This window comes from Panthera leo, chromosome A2 (genome assembly GCF_018350215.1).
Source record: "Panthera leo isolate Ple1 chromosome A2, P.leo_Ple1_pat1.1, whole genome shotgun sequence".
NCBI classification, from domain to species: Eukaryota; Metazoa; Chordata; class Mammalia; order Carnivora; family Felidae; genus Panthera; species Panthera leo.
The window spans coordinates 57694985-57711686 of NC_056680.1; the positions used below are offsets into that span (position 1 = coordinate 57694985).

The 16702-nt window shown below is 43.2% G+C and overlaps 1 protein-coding gene across 2 annotated transcripts in view; it reads right to left on the minus strand.

Moving 5' to 3' along the window:
* Positions 1 to 2479: 2479 nt before the first annotated feature.
* KBTBD12 (kelch repeat and BTB domain containing 12) overlaps positions 2480 to 16702 on the minus strand; it is a 76033-nt gene continuing 61810 nt past the window's right edge. For both annotated transcript variants that reach the window (XM_042912459.1, XM_042912465.1), the window contains one exon: positions 2480 to 5316. In XM_042912459.1, coding sequence (XP_042768393.1) covers positions 5135 to 5316 — 182 coding nt within the window. In that variant the 3' untranslated portion in view covers positions 2480 to 5134. The remainder of the gene's footprint in view (positions 5317 to 16702) is intronic.

The window sequence follows — 16702 nt, forward strand, 5'->3', positions numbered from 1 at the left end:
CTCTTTCTGACCTCATTTTTCCTGTGCTGCACTGGCCCTTGGAGATGACCCACTGCTGGGTCTTTCAATGCTGAGGGAGGTGCCTGGCCTCCCACGTGGGCTGTGACCACGCTCACACATCAGGTGCCCCTCTCGGTGCTGACTGGGTGCCCTCCTCGTGAGCCCTTCAGTGCGGCTCAGACCAGCCTTTGCATGAATCCACTCTGCTTCCTAACTTGGCTGCTACCTGTCATGTCTCTCCATAAGCCCAGATGCCACTGAGTGGCTTGAGACCACATGCAGCACAGCCGGGCACGCCCCTGCATCTGTCTCCCAGGCTCCCGGCCTCTACAGAGAACCTAAGTGCCGTGCAAAGCCCACTTTCCAAACAACCGCCAGTCTGGAATTGGGTGCCACAGCTCACAGCAATAGAGCAGGTCAGATCCCTACCCCTTCAAGTAACAGCTGGAGGGAACAACTGTGAAATCCCCATCCCTGGGTGATCTGTTAGAGAAATTAGGTCACACCTGTGATAAGGTGCAATATGGCCCATAAAAAAGAAAGTGAAACCCTCTCTTTTAGCCATATTGCTGAGTAAAAGCAGAATGGAAGAGAACCATGGTATATATGTGAAAACAAAAGACTAGGCATCTATTTTCCTTTATAATGGATGTATTTCCTTAGCTCAGTATTTCTCGTCAAGGGAATCTGATGGAAGGCACTGGAAGTTGGCAAACCTTTTCTGTGAAGGACCAGATGGTAAATATTCTGGGCTTCACGGGCCGGAGGTCTCCATCGCAGCTCCTTGGGTCTGCTGCTGCAGCCGGAAAGACAAAACGTACATGGTGAGTGTGGCTGTGCCCCCAGAACATTTTATTCACAAAAACAGGTGGCGGGTGGGATTAGTAGGAAACAAAAACACTGGAGTTTTGAGAGGAAAATACTGGAGAGATAGCTCGGAAACCATCGGCCAGGCATGCAGAACTCCCCTCACAGAGGGAATGAAGACACTCTCAGATATCCCAGCAACTGGACTGTTTGAGTCCTCCCCTTGGGCGGGGCTAGCAAATGTCACCCCAGGAGCAAGTGGCTTTGGTGGGGGAGGGTTGGAGTGTTGGGAAATCTTGGGCTGCAAGTAACTCAGGGAAGTCTGAACTTAGGGAACATTTATCGAAACAAGTGGCATGTGGCAAAAAGTCCCATGGCTGGTTCATTCCGTGGCTTCAGCGTGTTATCCAGGACCTGGGTCTCTCCACGCCCCCAGGTGGTCCCCATCTATGGGTCAACTGCAGCTGCCTCTGTTTGTCTCCTTGTCACTGCAGGGGAGTGGCTGCAGCCCCAGTGGCACACAGACTTGAAAAGACTTGGCAGAGAAAACCCTTCCAAAAGTCCCTCTAGAGATGTCCCTCTAGATCCCTTTGGCTGAGACTATTCCACATGGCCTGTTAAGCTAGCTATGGTACAAGCAGTGGCTTCTGTAACCGCTTCATGCAGGACTTCCTGATGAGCTGGGACAGCCTCCTTGTTGTTGCAAACAAGGATGGGGCCAGCTGGGGCCGCTAGGGCTGGCAAAGAAGTGGGGTGAGTCAACTACACCCCAAACCCTCTTTTCTCTCTCTCTTTTTTTTTTAACGTTTTATTTATTTTTGAGACAGGGAGAGACAGAGCATGAACAGGGGAGGGTCAGAGAGAGGGAGACACAGAATCTGAAACAGGCTCCAGGCTCTGAGCTGTCAGCACAGAGCCCGATGCGGGGCTCGAACTCACGGACCACGAGATCATGACCTGAGCCGAAGTCGGCCGCTTAACCGACTGAGCCACCCAGGCGCCCCCCCTCTTTTCTCTCTTGATGACTCCCGGCTGGGCCCTGTGTGAACGGCTGAAGCCATCTGGTTGGTGGCTGTCTTTAAGGGTCACTGGTAGAGGGGGCAGGACCCCTGAAAACATTTTCTGGGTTTTGGTTTTGGGTGACTGGCCATTCTCCTGTGGTAAAGCTCCCAGCATCTCTCTGCTCTCTGAATCTGCTAGCAAACCACACACACCCTCTGTTTCTGTGCAATGGACTTGCTGTCCTAACCTCGCGGTTACCAGGTTAGTTCAGCTTCGGTGACAGGGACTCCTGCCCGTGTCTGCTCTCACCCTGCCCATCCACACTGCACCCTGGAGGGTTGTTCCTGAAGGACTTCCCTGCCTGAAACCGAGGTGTCAAGGCAGCGACCGACTCCTTGGTGTGGCATCCAAGGCCTTTCATGATTGGCCTCATCTCTTTTTCCTGACATCCTCCTGTGTTTCAACCGTCCTGGAAGCAGGGTCACCTCCTGCCCCCCTTCCCACCTCACACGTCCTGGCCTCTGGGCCTTGCTTGCTCCCCGTGATCTTCTGGCGGGACGTCCCTCCCTGCCCTCCCCGGGATGCTCAGTACTTGCTGGGCACAGGAGTCCCTTCTTCAAGAGAAATCTACATGGAATTGCACTATGAAAAACAATAAAAGTGATGGTTCATTATCGTACATTTTTATTTTGTAAGTTCAAACTGAAAGCATTTGCTCATCATAAAGTTGATCAGTGAGAACAGTGGTGCTTTCTTGGCGGATGCAGACCAGACGGGGCTGAGCTGATGGCTGCCATCTCTTGCCAGCCTCAGCCTCCGGATCATTTCCCTACTATGGTGTGCTGCTCAGTGTCCGGAAGTCCTGCCTCACGCAGAGTCAATGTTTTCTGAGAGTCCTCCACTGAGATACTGGGACAGCCTTCAGCTGAGATGAGGAAAGGAGCGGGAGGAATTCAAAGCCGAATCTCTGACAATATCTGCCAGCAGGAGGGCAGAGACATCTTGTTTTTAATTACAAATATGAAAGTCAGACAAAAAGCACCTCGGGCTTAAAATAGACACTAAAGCGAAGGCTTGCTTGTTTACCTGCACACCACCTGGAGGGCCTGAGTGGCTGGCTCTGGGGAGCTAAGAACCCCCTCACACCACATGCACGGCTCCCCTATAATCTCACGAGTCCACTCAAGTACTGGTTGTTGTGGGCACCATGCTTTGGGAAATGCAGACTACAATGACGATGCTACTAGAAATAACGGCAGGTGAAGGATGTTTATTGTCTTAGTATCGAGCAGGGACTGTGCTCAGCACTTTCTCACTCGGTCCTCACACCAACCCTAGAAATGATTTTTCTTCCCATCCTTCATGTGGGGAAAATGAGGCTTTAGAAAAGGTTATTTTTGGCCAAGATCACACGGCTGGCTAAGTAGCAACGCTGGCACTAGGGCCGAGATCTTGAACCCAGTGCCTCTAGAAGATGGATCACGACGTGCCGAACAGGCCTCCTTGACACACGGAAATGTGGCAGCTTCTAGTGTGTGTGTGCAGCAGGCACCGTGGTTCTGCTAAGAGGAAGTTGGGGAAACAGACCTGTGGGGGGCTCTCTGCAACCATGGCTTCCATGGCCAGCACTGCCCACTCCCAGAACTGCTCTGCCTTTGCAGCAAGAAAAATAATCCACAGATTGTGGAGAAGGATCAGCTCATTTGAACTCATGTGAGTAGTGTTCTTAGAACCCTCTGTATAAACACAGAGAATGTGTTTGCGCCTCACTGCCTACAAGCACACTTTGCTCACTGCGGGCTTCGAGTAGCACAGTTGCAAAGTGCAAAGTGACAGACACGGCCCCTGCCCTCCCAGAGCCTGGCCTACTTGGGGACAACCTGCGCTGGTCTAAGTGGACCCCCTGGGTGGTGGCAGAAGCAGGTTTCCAACTGGCTCCAGTTTCCATGGACCTGGCTCTTCTGCCTGGTGTAGCCTCTCGCTGGAATCTGGCGACATGGGCTGATGGGCATCACGGCCACACAGCTCTGCACCAGAGAAGAGCCATCTCGATCTAGCATTGTCTCCTTCTGGGAAAACTCTAGGGAATTTGCTGACCACTCCTGTGTAAGCAAGAGTCCCGTGCACTGGGAAACTCGGGAGAAGCTACCAAAATGCATTCTTTGAATCCATTGTGCTTCCAAGAGCATGGATGGCCAGGAAAATAGATGGATTTCCCACGTGTTATTTACATGTCAGCCCTAAAGCATATTTTGGGAGTGCCTGTTTTCTGATGATGCTCAACTGGGGGCTGAAGCAGGCAGCTCCATCCCTACCTTCCAGTCTTGGGGAAGATATTGCAAAGGCTGGGTAAGAGGGCAGGCGGCAGGTAGCCAAAAGGATATGCTTCCTCTCTCCTTCACTCCAGGGCCTGGACTATGGGTGGCCTAGGCCAGTTGCATGCAGCCAGGGCCAGTGTCCAGAAGGTCATATGCACTTGAGAGCCGGCCAAGGGCAGCTTGGATAAGTCTCGTCCAGGGCACTGTGCCAACCTGAGTGGGCCAGGGTAGCAGGGCTCCCCATCTCTGTCCCTGGCACTGCCCTGGCCCAGGGTGGAGTTCCTCTCTGCTCACTGTGGTTGGGCTTGAGTGCCTGAGCTGTTGGCAACTTGTGGTCCACCGCTAGCCCCGTTTTGGGCAATGTCGTTGCAGTAGAAGAGTATCATACACGAGAATAGAAAGCCTTTGTAAGACTGAAACCAGAACAGAGCAGAGAGAGAAGTCTTCCTTTAACATCACAGGATGTTGAGATAATTCCCCTGCTCAGACACCAGGTCCACAGTCCTTGCTTTTCCAGGTGTTGGTCACTTATCTGCAACCTTCTTTTCCAACCTTAGTAGCAGAGCCTATGGCCCCGGCAACCTGACCCAGCTCTGGGCCTTTGCTCAGCTGTTTCTGTGATGTCCCCATCAGCTGCACCCATGGGACTGCTTCTTCCTCATCCTCCGAGGCCCTGGTGAAAGGCCTGCTCCTTGACAGTGCAGTCCTTGAGTCCCAGCAGTATGAGGTCCCTCCATCACCCGATTCCTATGGCACCCACCCTGTGTTCTTCCTGTGCTGTCGCCACACTTGGCCTTGTAATGTCTTGTCCATCCTAGCCGACTGGAGGTCCCTGAGCACACACTCTGCTCACTCCCTATCACAGCACCAAGCACACGCTGCTATGCACATGGACCGCTATGCCTGCAACACACATGTCCAGGGTGACTGGCTGGGGCCTGTGGCTCTCTCCATTTCTAATGCCTCCTGTGCAGATGTAGCAGGAGGTCCTACAGCAAACACTGACTTCAGTGCTCATTGCCTTCTTCCACCAAATCTGAAGGTGGGGGGATGAGGTCTCGGGGGTTCATCCTGGCCACCAGGCAGACATCGTAACTGTCATGCATGAGGACATCAATGGCTACAACATTCCACTGGTTTTCCCATGGGTCTAGCTCCAGTATTTCTTTGGAGATAACTTCATGTCGATCTGAAAAATAGCAAGGTAGGAAGACAAAAATATCATGGGGGTAGTAAATTCAGAGGCCATTTTCACTCTATTTAACAACTTCCTCTAAAAGGCATCAAGTACCAAAATGAAAAAACAACTGAATAAACATACTTTAAATGGAAGGCACAATGCCCCTGACATTTAAGAAACTAACAAAGGCCATGTTACAACTCACATTCAGAAATTATTTGACATACTAACAGGGTATACTACTGTCTACATTTGCTAATTTATTAATGTTGGGAGCTACAGATGAAATTGTCCTATTTCTACACCTGTAGGGGAGATACAGCTTGTGACCTTGTATGAGTTGCTGACCTCCCTGAGTTTATGTTTCCATAAAGGCAGACAGGGATGCTAATACTAAGCCAGGGTCCTTGCAGGAAACAGATGGCTCACCCTATCTGGATGATTTGAAGAGAATTTAGTGAAGGGACTGTTGGAAAGGTGTGGGCAGGGTTCAAGAAGACCCACAAGGGATGGCACAATCCTCCAGGGATAAGAACATCAAGGGCTATTACCACCCCTAGACCTGAGAGGCAGCAAGGGGAGGAATAGGGACTGGACTTGGGGAGGGCAGCTGTCTGGAGAGTGCAGCCTGGTTGCAGCAGACATAGGTGGAGAAGATGGAGCAGTCATCCTCAGCAACCCCACAGGGAGGAGGCAGGGACAGGAAATGCCCTGACTCTACCCTCCTTTCACCCAACAATCTCTGCTCTTGCCTCCCATTGGCTGAACCCAACCAGAAGCCAGAGGAGAAAGGTGTCTGTGAATGCACCCAGTATACGTCGGCTTCGCAGGACATAGAGCATGACAGAGAATGGGGCAGGGTGAGTCTGGAGGGGCAGATGGAAGATTCCTGGTCTGGATGACTATTTCATAATTTTATGATGATCAGAGGAGATAATATATACAAAAGTGCCCAATCCTGGCATATTATCAATTTTTGAAAATGGTCCATATGTGCCTGTAAAGGATGTGTATTTTGTAGTTGTTGGTGCAATGTCCCATATACACTCATTGGGTCATGTTAGCTAACACTTCCATGTATTTACTGATTTTTGTGGGCTTGTTCTTCCAGGTACCGAGAGAGTTTTGTTAAAATATTCCGCTAAGATTAGGGATTTGTCTGTTTCTCCTTTTAGTTCTGTCAATTTTTAGTATACACATTTTGAGTCTGTTATTAAGTACATATAAATTTTACCATTTATAAATTTATTGTTATGAGTGATCTTCTTACTCTAGAATAAGTTCCATCAGCAGTCTTTTGATTGATATGATAAATACTAAAAAGTCAGATTTCAAGAACCATTCTAATGATTTTTGTCTTTTAACTGGAGAATTTAATCCATTTATAGTTAATGTAATTACTGATCTATTTTGGTTTAAATCAACCACTTCATTTGTGGATTGTCCTTGTCTCACTTTCTTTTCTCTTTTAACTCCATCTTTTAGATTGGCTGAGTATTTTTTATTATTCCATTTCCTTCCCTCTACTGATTCAGAAGTTATAAACCCTGTTTCTTTCTTTCTTCTTCTTCTTCTTTTTTTTTTTTTTTTTGGTGTTTATCCTAGAAAGTAAAACATGCATACTCAACTTATCAAGACCTAAAGATAATCAATGCTTGACCCTCTTCTTGGAGGGCTTTAGAATAGTTTAATTATATTTACTGCCCTCCCAATTTATTAGCAACTGTTGGTGTGCATTTAAATTCTACATATCTTTTAACTGTGCAAGACATTATCATTATTGTTTTATACAGTAAATGCTCATTTAGAATTAACCCACATATTTACACTTTCATTGCTCTTCATTATTTTTTGCATCTTAGACTTCACCTATGATAATGTATGATAAAGTATATACTGTGATAAAGTATATACTTTAGAGGAGGTCTACTGCAAACCCTTCAGCTTTCATTTCCCTGAAAATGTCTTTTTTTCACCTGCATTTCCTGAAAGACTCTTCACTCCCCAAACACCAGAAAATAGTAAAAACTGATATTTATTGTATGTGTACTGTCTACTGTGCTCACTATGTGCTGGCTGCATTTGAGACACTGTGTTATATCATCCTCATAAATAAGCCTGTGAGCCAGCACTCTTGTTATTCCAGTTTTACAGATTTGGAAAAACTTACAGCAATTAAATGCTGTGGCTACAGGCATACAGTTAGAAGTGGCAGACCCGGAATATGCACCCAGATACGCAGTTCTCAAAACCTGTGCTCGTAACTACTAAGCTCTATTGAATGAAGGGGGACATCGTGGTATCACTGTATTTTCCACAGTATATTGATGAGGACAATGAGTGGGACCTAAAGCTTATATAAATTTGGTGGTCCTCTTTAAGGAAAATATCACAAAATTACAAATACAAAATTAGGTATAAAGGTGAATATTTTTTTCCAGCTTTACTGAGGCTAATTGACAAAAATTATATATGTTTAAGGTATACATTGTGAGATGAATACCACAATCAAGTGAATTAACACATCCGTCACCACACAGTTACCTTTGTGTGTGTGTGCATGTGTGTAGTGAGAACACTAAAGCACATTTCAAGTATACAATACAGTATTGCTAATTGTAGTCACCATGCTGTATGTTAGATTCTCAGAACTTACTCATCTTATAACTGAAAGCCTTTGACCAACATCATCAGTCTCCCCACCCCAAGTCCCTGGCAACCACCATTCCACACTCCACATCTGTGAACATCACTATTTTAGATTCCACATATAAGTGAGATGGTATAGTATTTGTTTTTTTGTGTGTGTCCAGATTATTCCATTTAGCACGTTGTCTTCCCAGTTCATCCTTGTTGTGGCGAATGGCAGGATTTCCTTCTTTTTCATGGTCGAATAATATTCCTCTGTGTGTGTGTGTGTGTGTGTGTGTGTGTGTGTGTGACATTTTCTTTATACTAATTCTGTCCAGTAGAACTTACTGTGATGAAGGAAATGTTTTATAATCCATGATGTCCAACACAGCAACCTTTAGACACATGTGGTATTGAATAATTTGAAATATTGCTAGTGGGACTGAGGAACTGATTTTGAATTCTTATTTAATTGTACTTAGCTTAAATTAACACAAAGCTCTAAATCTCTTTTTGCTTTGATTTCTTTTTTTCAATACCTATTTGATCTGTCCATTTATGAGAAAGGTATCTTAAAGTCCATGCAGATTTTGCGGATTTATCCATTTGTCTTATGATTTGTATACATTTCTGGTATGTATATTTCAAAGTTGTTAAACACAAAAGGGTCATGCCCTTTGTGTCAGTTCAGGTTCTTGGTAGCCACAGCAGAAACCAAATTGGGCTGGCTTTCCAAAAATGGGGATTTATTGCAAGGAAGGTAGGTCAACAGATTGAGGAGAGCTGGAGGCTTGGCGGGAGGCCCTGTCAGGGGAGAGCACTACCACTGCTCCTTCACACGGCTGGCTGCTGTGGCTGTGGGCACTGCTGCTGGAAATGCTGTCAGCCCCTAAAACATGACAGGCGTCCAGTACAATGTTCCATCTTCTTGCTTGTTACTCCTATTGAGATGAAACGGCCTTCTCCATCTTACTACCATTGTCTTGGAATGTGTCTTTTACCGTTGCCACATCTGGCTTACTGTTTTTTTGTTTTGCTTTGTTTCAGCTGGGTGAAGGCTTCTGGCGTCCTTCTGCAACTTAATGCAGGCTGGGGCCTTTTACAATTTCCAAGTAGACAGTTTTCTTCACTAATTTTGCTTCCTTCTGCTCATTGCAGTGTTTATTGGGGAGACATTTTTTAAAAAACCATGTATGCCTATTACCAGCTTTTCTAGAAATCTCTTACTTTATTTATATGGAATGAAAATTATTGCATCAGTGGCAAGGAAGTGAAGAAGACAGCCAGTAAGCTCTCTTGAGTATGAAAGCTCTGAACTAGTGTTCTAGAAAACAGGCATGCTTGTGGGGGGCTTGAACTCTCAGGAAGAGCACAGACCCCTGCCACGCTGCCCCTCCCCTCCCCCGCCCCAGAATCACCTGGGCAGGGCCACACGTTCTGGTGGGGCCATCCTGGATGCTGTCCTAAATTTCTGCTAACAGAGCTCATAAAGCAAGGAATCAGGGGTTGGCATTTGTACCTACCTATTTATGAGAGTTTGGGTTCTGGAAACATTATCACACTAACAAGGAGAAAGAAACTGGAGGTTGAACTCAATGTCAGCTTTTTTCAATTCAGCTAATATTCCAAAAATAAACACACTTAATTATTAAAGGAGTCAAGAAACTCTCCCTGCATCCTGACACTTCCAAGAGTAAGTGGTCTGAAACATTATTTTACATGAAGTAAATAGAAGTTTTGAGATAAATAATGAGCTGTCAAAGAAATTCCATCTATGTGGTAGACTGTCTTGGATTGCACCCCTATGTATTTTAGGGGGGTGCTGTCTGTCGTTGGTGGTACCTCAGTGGAAAAATCTGAGAAGCACACTTCAGTCTAAATTTCATCCTTGAGGGGCACCTGGGTGGCTCAGTCGGTTAAACCTCTGACTTCGGCTCAGGTCATGATCTCACGGTCCGTGAGTTCGAGCCCCGCGTTGGACTCTGTGCTGACAGCTCAGAGCCTGGAGCCTGCTTCAGATTCTGTGTCTCCCTCTCTCTCTGACCCTCCCCCATTCATGCTGTCTCTCTGTCTCAAAAATAAATAAACATTAAAAAAAAATTTAAATTTCATCTTTGAATTCAATCAGACTACCAGAAAGCCAAAAACTTAGAATATTTTAGACCTTTGTAGAGTTGTTTTCTTTTGACTTACTCTTCAGTAAGATGCTAACTTGCCATTTTATTCATTATGGGAGCATTGCTGGGGGCATTTCCCACTACTCTATATGAGGCTATGGGGAGAAGTTTCTCCCATGTTTAAAAGATGTGTACGTTCTAAGCAGTGGCTTGTTCTTCCCTTGAGGGTACTGCACATCTCTGACAGGGAGTGCTTTCCTTTCTGCTCTGGCCTCTAGTGAGATCAGAGATAAATTGGCAGTCCAGACATAGCCAGGGCAAAAGAACTTTGGGCACCTTTATGTACTGACATCACCTCATCTTGCTTGATTTTCTTTTTCTATTTTCATTTTCCTTTCATTCAATTACCTGATTTACTTTAATTTCTATCTTATTGCGTTGTATGCATCTCTATAAGCCATCTCAAGTTCTATTTCATTTTGAATGAAGGGGAATGTGAATAAATAATAAATCATGAAATGAGTAATGGACCCCAGGCTAAATTGGTTTGTCCTCTGCTGAGGGGACCCTAGTGGTGAAGGGGCCACATATCAGTGGAAGGAGCCACTTAACTGCTCCTGACTCAATCAGGAAGAGGAGGGTCATAAATGTCACAAGTAGGCATAACCAGCGGCTGATGGCTTCAGCTAGTGGAAGAAACCAAGAGTCCATTCAAATGGGGAAAAAAACCCCAAATGAATGGCTGAGTATACGTAGTTGTCTGTCTGCAAAGGAGGTGGACGGGGAAGCAATGGTTCTCTATAGCCCTCTAGAGATATCAGTGTAATTATAAAATCATGTTGCATGGTCACGTTCTTTCTCTGTCTATAAATTCAATTAGTTAATCAAAGATTTTATATTTTCCACCAAGTTGTAGAAATGGATATGTAAAACTCCTTTTGATCAAGTGATAATTGACATTCTATGTAATGGTTTGTAAATGAACTCCTACTAAGTATTCTGGGTTTATGTATAAGAAATATAGAATTCATTTTATGCTTAAAGTTACATGGAGGAGTTAAAATAGGAAATGATTCTTTCAAGAAAATATTTTGAGTTTTATTTTCCCAAGAGGAAGACATCTTTTTTATTTTTTTAAATGAGATTACACTTTCCTTAAGCACAGGTGGAAGGTCTATGAGATGAAATTACCTGATAAAGACCATTATATTTAATGTAAGTATTGATATGTTTAGATTTAGGTCACTATTTTATGATTCCTTTTATTTTTGTGCCTTGATTTTCTCTTTCCTTCTTTTTGTATTCTTTGAACATTTTTAATATCCATTTTAATTTATCTTGAGTTTTTACACACCTTTTTAAAATAGTTTTTTGAGCAGTTGTTCTAAGGATTACAATACATATACTTAACTTTTAACAGATTAGTATATTATCATTTCAAGTGGAACATAGGAACCATGTAGTTCCTCTTCCTACCCTTGGGGAGATAGTCCTCTCTGTATAACATTAACGTACACTGAAAACACTATCAGACCATTGGTTGTAGCAACTTCTTTCTAGAAGAAAGAAGTCTCCAGAGGCAAGAGAAACAAAAGCAAAAATAAACTATTAGGACTACATCAAAATAAGAAGCTTCTGTACAGTGAAGGAAACAATCAACAAAACTAAAAGGCAACCCTTGGAATGGGAGAAGATATTTGCAAATGGCATATCCAATAAAGGGTTAGTATCCAAAATATATAAAGAACTTATAAAACTCAACACCCAAAAACCAAATAATCCAACTGAAAAACGGGCAGAAGACATGGACAGACATTTCTCCAAAGAAGATACCTAGATAGCCAACAGGAGCATGGGAAAATGCTCATCATCACTTATCAGTGAATGCAAGTCAAAACTACAATGAGATATCTATTACCTCACACCTGTCAGAAAGTCTAAAATCAAAAACACAAGAACCAATAGGTATTGTCTAGGATGTGGAGAAAAAGGAACACTCATGCACTGCTAGTGGGAATGCAGAATGGTGCAGCTGCTGTGGAAAACAGTATGGTGGTTCCTCAAAACGTCAAAAATTGAACTACCTTGGGGGCGCCTGGGTGGCTCAGTTGGTTGGGTGTCCAACTTCAGCTCAGGTCATGATCTTGCGGTTTGTGAGTTCAAGCCCCACATCAGGCTCTGTGCTGACAGCTCAGAGCCTGGAGCCTGCTTCGGATTCTTTGTCTCCCTCTCTCTACCCCTCCCCTACTTGTGCTCTTTCTCTGTCTCTGTATCTGTCTCGAAAATAAATAAATATTAAAACAATAAATAAAAAATAGAACTGCCTTATCACCCAGCACCCACACTACTGGGTATTTACCCCCAAAATACAAGAACATTAATTCAAAGGGAAACATGCACCCTTATGTTTATAGTAGCACTATTTACAATAGCCAAGACATGGAAGCAGCCCAAATGTCCATTAATTGATGAATGGATATTATTATATATATAATATTTCTTTGTACACAAAGAAATATTATTCATCCATAAAAAACAATGAAATCTTGCCATTTGCAATGACATGGATGAAGCTAGAGGGTACTATGCTAAGCAAAATAAGTCAATCAGAGAAAGACAAATACCATATAATTTCATTCATATGTGGAATTTAAGAAATCTCTCTCTGTATTTAATAAATTTAAAATTTATATATAAATATATATTTAAATATATATTTAAGAATTTACATATATAATATATATAATATGTATTTCCCCTTTGCTCATTTGTTTTGTTCCTATATGTCTATATATAGAGAGAACAAGCTGATGGGTACCAGAGGGGAGGTGGGTGGGGGGATGGGTTAAATGGGTGACAGGGATTCAGAAGTGCACTTGTGATGAGCACCGAGTGATGTACAGAATTGTTGAATCACTGTGTTGTACACCTGAAAGTAATATAACACTATGTTAACTAACTGGAATTAAAATAAAAACTTAAAAAAAAAGAAAACGCTGTCAGACAATGTAAAAATTTTTTCTGCCAACTGTCAAACATATTCTAAAGAACTGAAGAGGAGAAAAGCAGTCGATTATACGAATATCCACGTATTTACCATTTCTGTTGCTCTTCCTTGATTCCTGAGGTTCCAACTTTCTCTACATCATTTGCCTTCGATCTGAGGAATTTGCTTCAACTTTCTTTTTTAGAGGTCTGTTGGCAAGAAACCCTTAGTTCCTCTCCATCAGAGAATGTCTTACCTTAATTTTGCCCTCATTCCTGAAGGATATTTTTACTGAATATACAATTCCAGGTGATTCCTTTTTTTTTTTTTTTCCAGAGATTAAAAATTTTGTTCTGCTTCCTTCTGGCCTGGTTTGAGAAATTCACACCCATTCTAATGCTTTCCCCTCATATGTTATCTTTTGTTCTTCTCTGGTTTCTTCAAGATCTTTTCCTCTATCTTTAGGTTTTGGAAGTTTGGTTATGATGTGTCTGGGTGTGAGTTTTCTTGTGTTTATCTTGTTTTTAGTTTGCTGAGTTTCTTGAATCTGTAAGTGTATTTAGTTGGCCAATTTTGGCAAGTTTTCAGCCATTATTCTTTTAAATATATTTTCTTCACCCATATTTTTCTCCTTTCTTTCTGGGATCATGATATGAGTATTAGATCTTTTAATATTGTCTCATAGGTCCCCAGGGCTCTGTTCACTTTTCTTTTTCAAATTTTTCTCTTTGTTACTCCGATTGGGTTTTATTTATTACCTTCAAATGTACTCACTTCTCATTTTTCCCTGTCATTTCCATTGTGATATTAAGACCATTGAGTAATCTATTTGCTATTTCATTTTCCAGTTCCAAAATTTCCATTTGGTTCTTTTTTAAAAAATAATTTTTACTTCTCTACTGAGACTTCCTATCTTTACATAACTTTCAAAAGTAGTCACTCTTCCTTCTTGGAGCCCCATTATTATAATTGCTTTAAAGCATCTGTCTAGTTATTTCAAAATCTTGGGGTGCCTGGGTGGCTCAGTTGGTTAAGTGTATGACCTTGGATATGGCTCAGGTCATCATCTCATGGTTTGTGGGATCAAACCCCACATTGGGCTCTGTGCTGACAGCATGGAGTCTTCTTGGGATTCTCTCTCTCCCTCTTTCTCTGCCCCTCGCTGGCTTGCTCACTCTTTCTCTCAATAAATAAATAAACTTAAAAAAATATTTCAAAAAAACCCCAAAAGACAAAATCCATGCCATCTCAGAGTTGGTATCTTCTCTTGTCTCCTCCCTTGTGAGACATTGATATTTTCTTGGTTTTTGGTATGTCAAGTAATTTTGAATTACATGTAGGCATTGTGAATATTGTATGATTCTGGGTGTTGTTTAAATCCTGTGGAAAAATATTGATTTTTTTTTTTTTAGGCAGAAAACTAACCCAGTGAGGTATGTTCCCATCTATCTTTTGCAGGCTATGCTCCTGGTGTTAGCTCAGTTCTCAAAGCCCTTGCAATGTTACTGGGCTCTCTCCATCTGTGTGTCCATGCAGTGGCTGTGCAGCGACTGAGCAGTGGTTTACTATTCAGATCAGTTTTCAAAGACTTTGGTATACCAAAATATATGGCTAAATCATCCATGTGCACCTTGGGCATGAGCTCAGGAGTTCATAACCAACTTCACGGGACCTTTTTTTTTTCTTAACTAGCTGGGCATTCCACCGCACCACTATTGATGACATCAACACTGTAGCGCACACACTGGGCAGTCCCCAGGATATCTTTAATGGTTCCAGAGAGTTCTCTGGCTAAAGCTTGGTGCTGTATCTGTTGAGCAATGTTGACAATCTCATCAAAAGTGATATTTCCATTGTGCTTAATGTTTTTCTGCTTTTTTCTGTCTCTTGCTGGTTCCTTGAGGGCTTTGGTAATCGGGGCAGACGTGGAAGTTCCCACTTCAATCTGGGCCTGTCAGTTTCACTGTGATCCTCAGACCCTTTCAACCACTGGTTGCCTTGGCAATGTCATCACCAAACTTTTATGGAGACAGATGCATTGGGTTGATCTTCTGGGGCAGGGAAGATGTGGCACTGACTGCCTCACCCATGCACCTCAGGTATATGACTTTGATCTTGTTGGTGTTGAACTTAGGTGGTGTGGTGGAGGTGGCTGGTACCAGATGAACCCAGATTTGGGTTGATGAAAGATAGTTGCACCTTCCCTTCCTCTGAGCCAAAAGCCCAAAGCTATGGGATCATTTTCTTGAGCTCACTCCTATCTGCAATCTTCTTGACACTTTTCTGCCCCTAGGGATTCCCTTGTTCTCCTTTCTGGCCTTCTGGCTATAAAGCTGGGGCTTTAGATTCCTGGCTCTGCAGCACACGTTCCTTGAACGTGTTTGCCTCCAGGTCTAAGTGACCGGTAGATTGAGAGAGAAAAGCATTGGGGTCTTTCCTCACATACTTGGGACCAAAGTTCCCTGGTCAGGAGAGAAGGATGCCAGCCCAGACCCTGCAGCTGCCAGGCACTACCTGGCATTGCCTGAAGGCTGGGGTGGGAGAGAAGGGAAAATGAAGAAGAAACCCCCCCCCACTTCCTCTAACCCATGGGGTCCTCTTTCTTGTTCCTTGAAACAGAAATAAAGGGCTTCTCTTAGAGCTCTTTCTCTCCACACTTGGTGCAAGGTTCCAGGTTTCAGATTGCTTTTGAGTCTTGGCCAGTGGGTACCAAGGGAAACAAATGAGGAACTTACTGATTTGGTAGTATTGCAAGTTCTGGTTCTCTTCCCCAATTTGCTCATGACCATTTAGTTTCAAGAGTTCTCAGGTAGCTGCTCCATGCATTCTACCCAGGGATATTGCTTGCATTCAGTGGGAGAAACAGGGTGAAAGGCACTTACTTGATCTTGACTGGAACCCAGTTTACAATCTGTTGTTAAAATCAGGCAGATGGCCCTAGCTTTTGGTCCAAAGAGATGTTGGGGAGTTGCCTTAGCAAAGAATAAAGAACAGAGTTCCTATGATACATAAACACAATGGAACACTAGCCAGTAAAAATGAGCAAGGATGATCTCTATTACCTGATATGGAGTGATTTCTGGGAGATACTGTTAAGTGAAAAATTTAAATGTGTGGTTTTAAAGCATCTCCTCACACATTGCTCATTAGTTGCAAGGGAAAAATAGGAATTATACATTGGAGAAATTAGACAATATCTTGAGCAGGTAAATAAAAACTTCACTGCCAGTGAGGGGTAATGGACTTGACTTGCCTCTTTTTGTCATGCCCTGAGAAGGACATGGTGGATATGTAATATTTTAGCCAGAAAAGCATTACCTGAGTTTGAGCACAAGGAAACATCAGCTGGATCTCAGAAGAGTAATGTTTTATTTAAAAAGGGGGAAGATTGCATCACTTTAAAATATCAGTGTTATAAGAGGCAAAATAATGTATGTAGAAATATTTCAGATTTAAGGAAACTGAAGAGACATATCAACAAAATGCAATACCTGCTTATAGTGTCGAGAGGAAAAAATGCTATGAAGGATGTTATTAGGTCAATTGACAAAATTAGGATACTAAGAAGAGAATAAAAGGATGGAATCAATGTTAAAATTCCTAAAATTGTTAGTTATATTGTGGTTATGTAAGAGAATATTTTATTCTTCGTATTCCACAC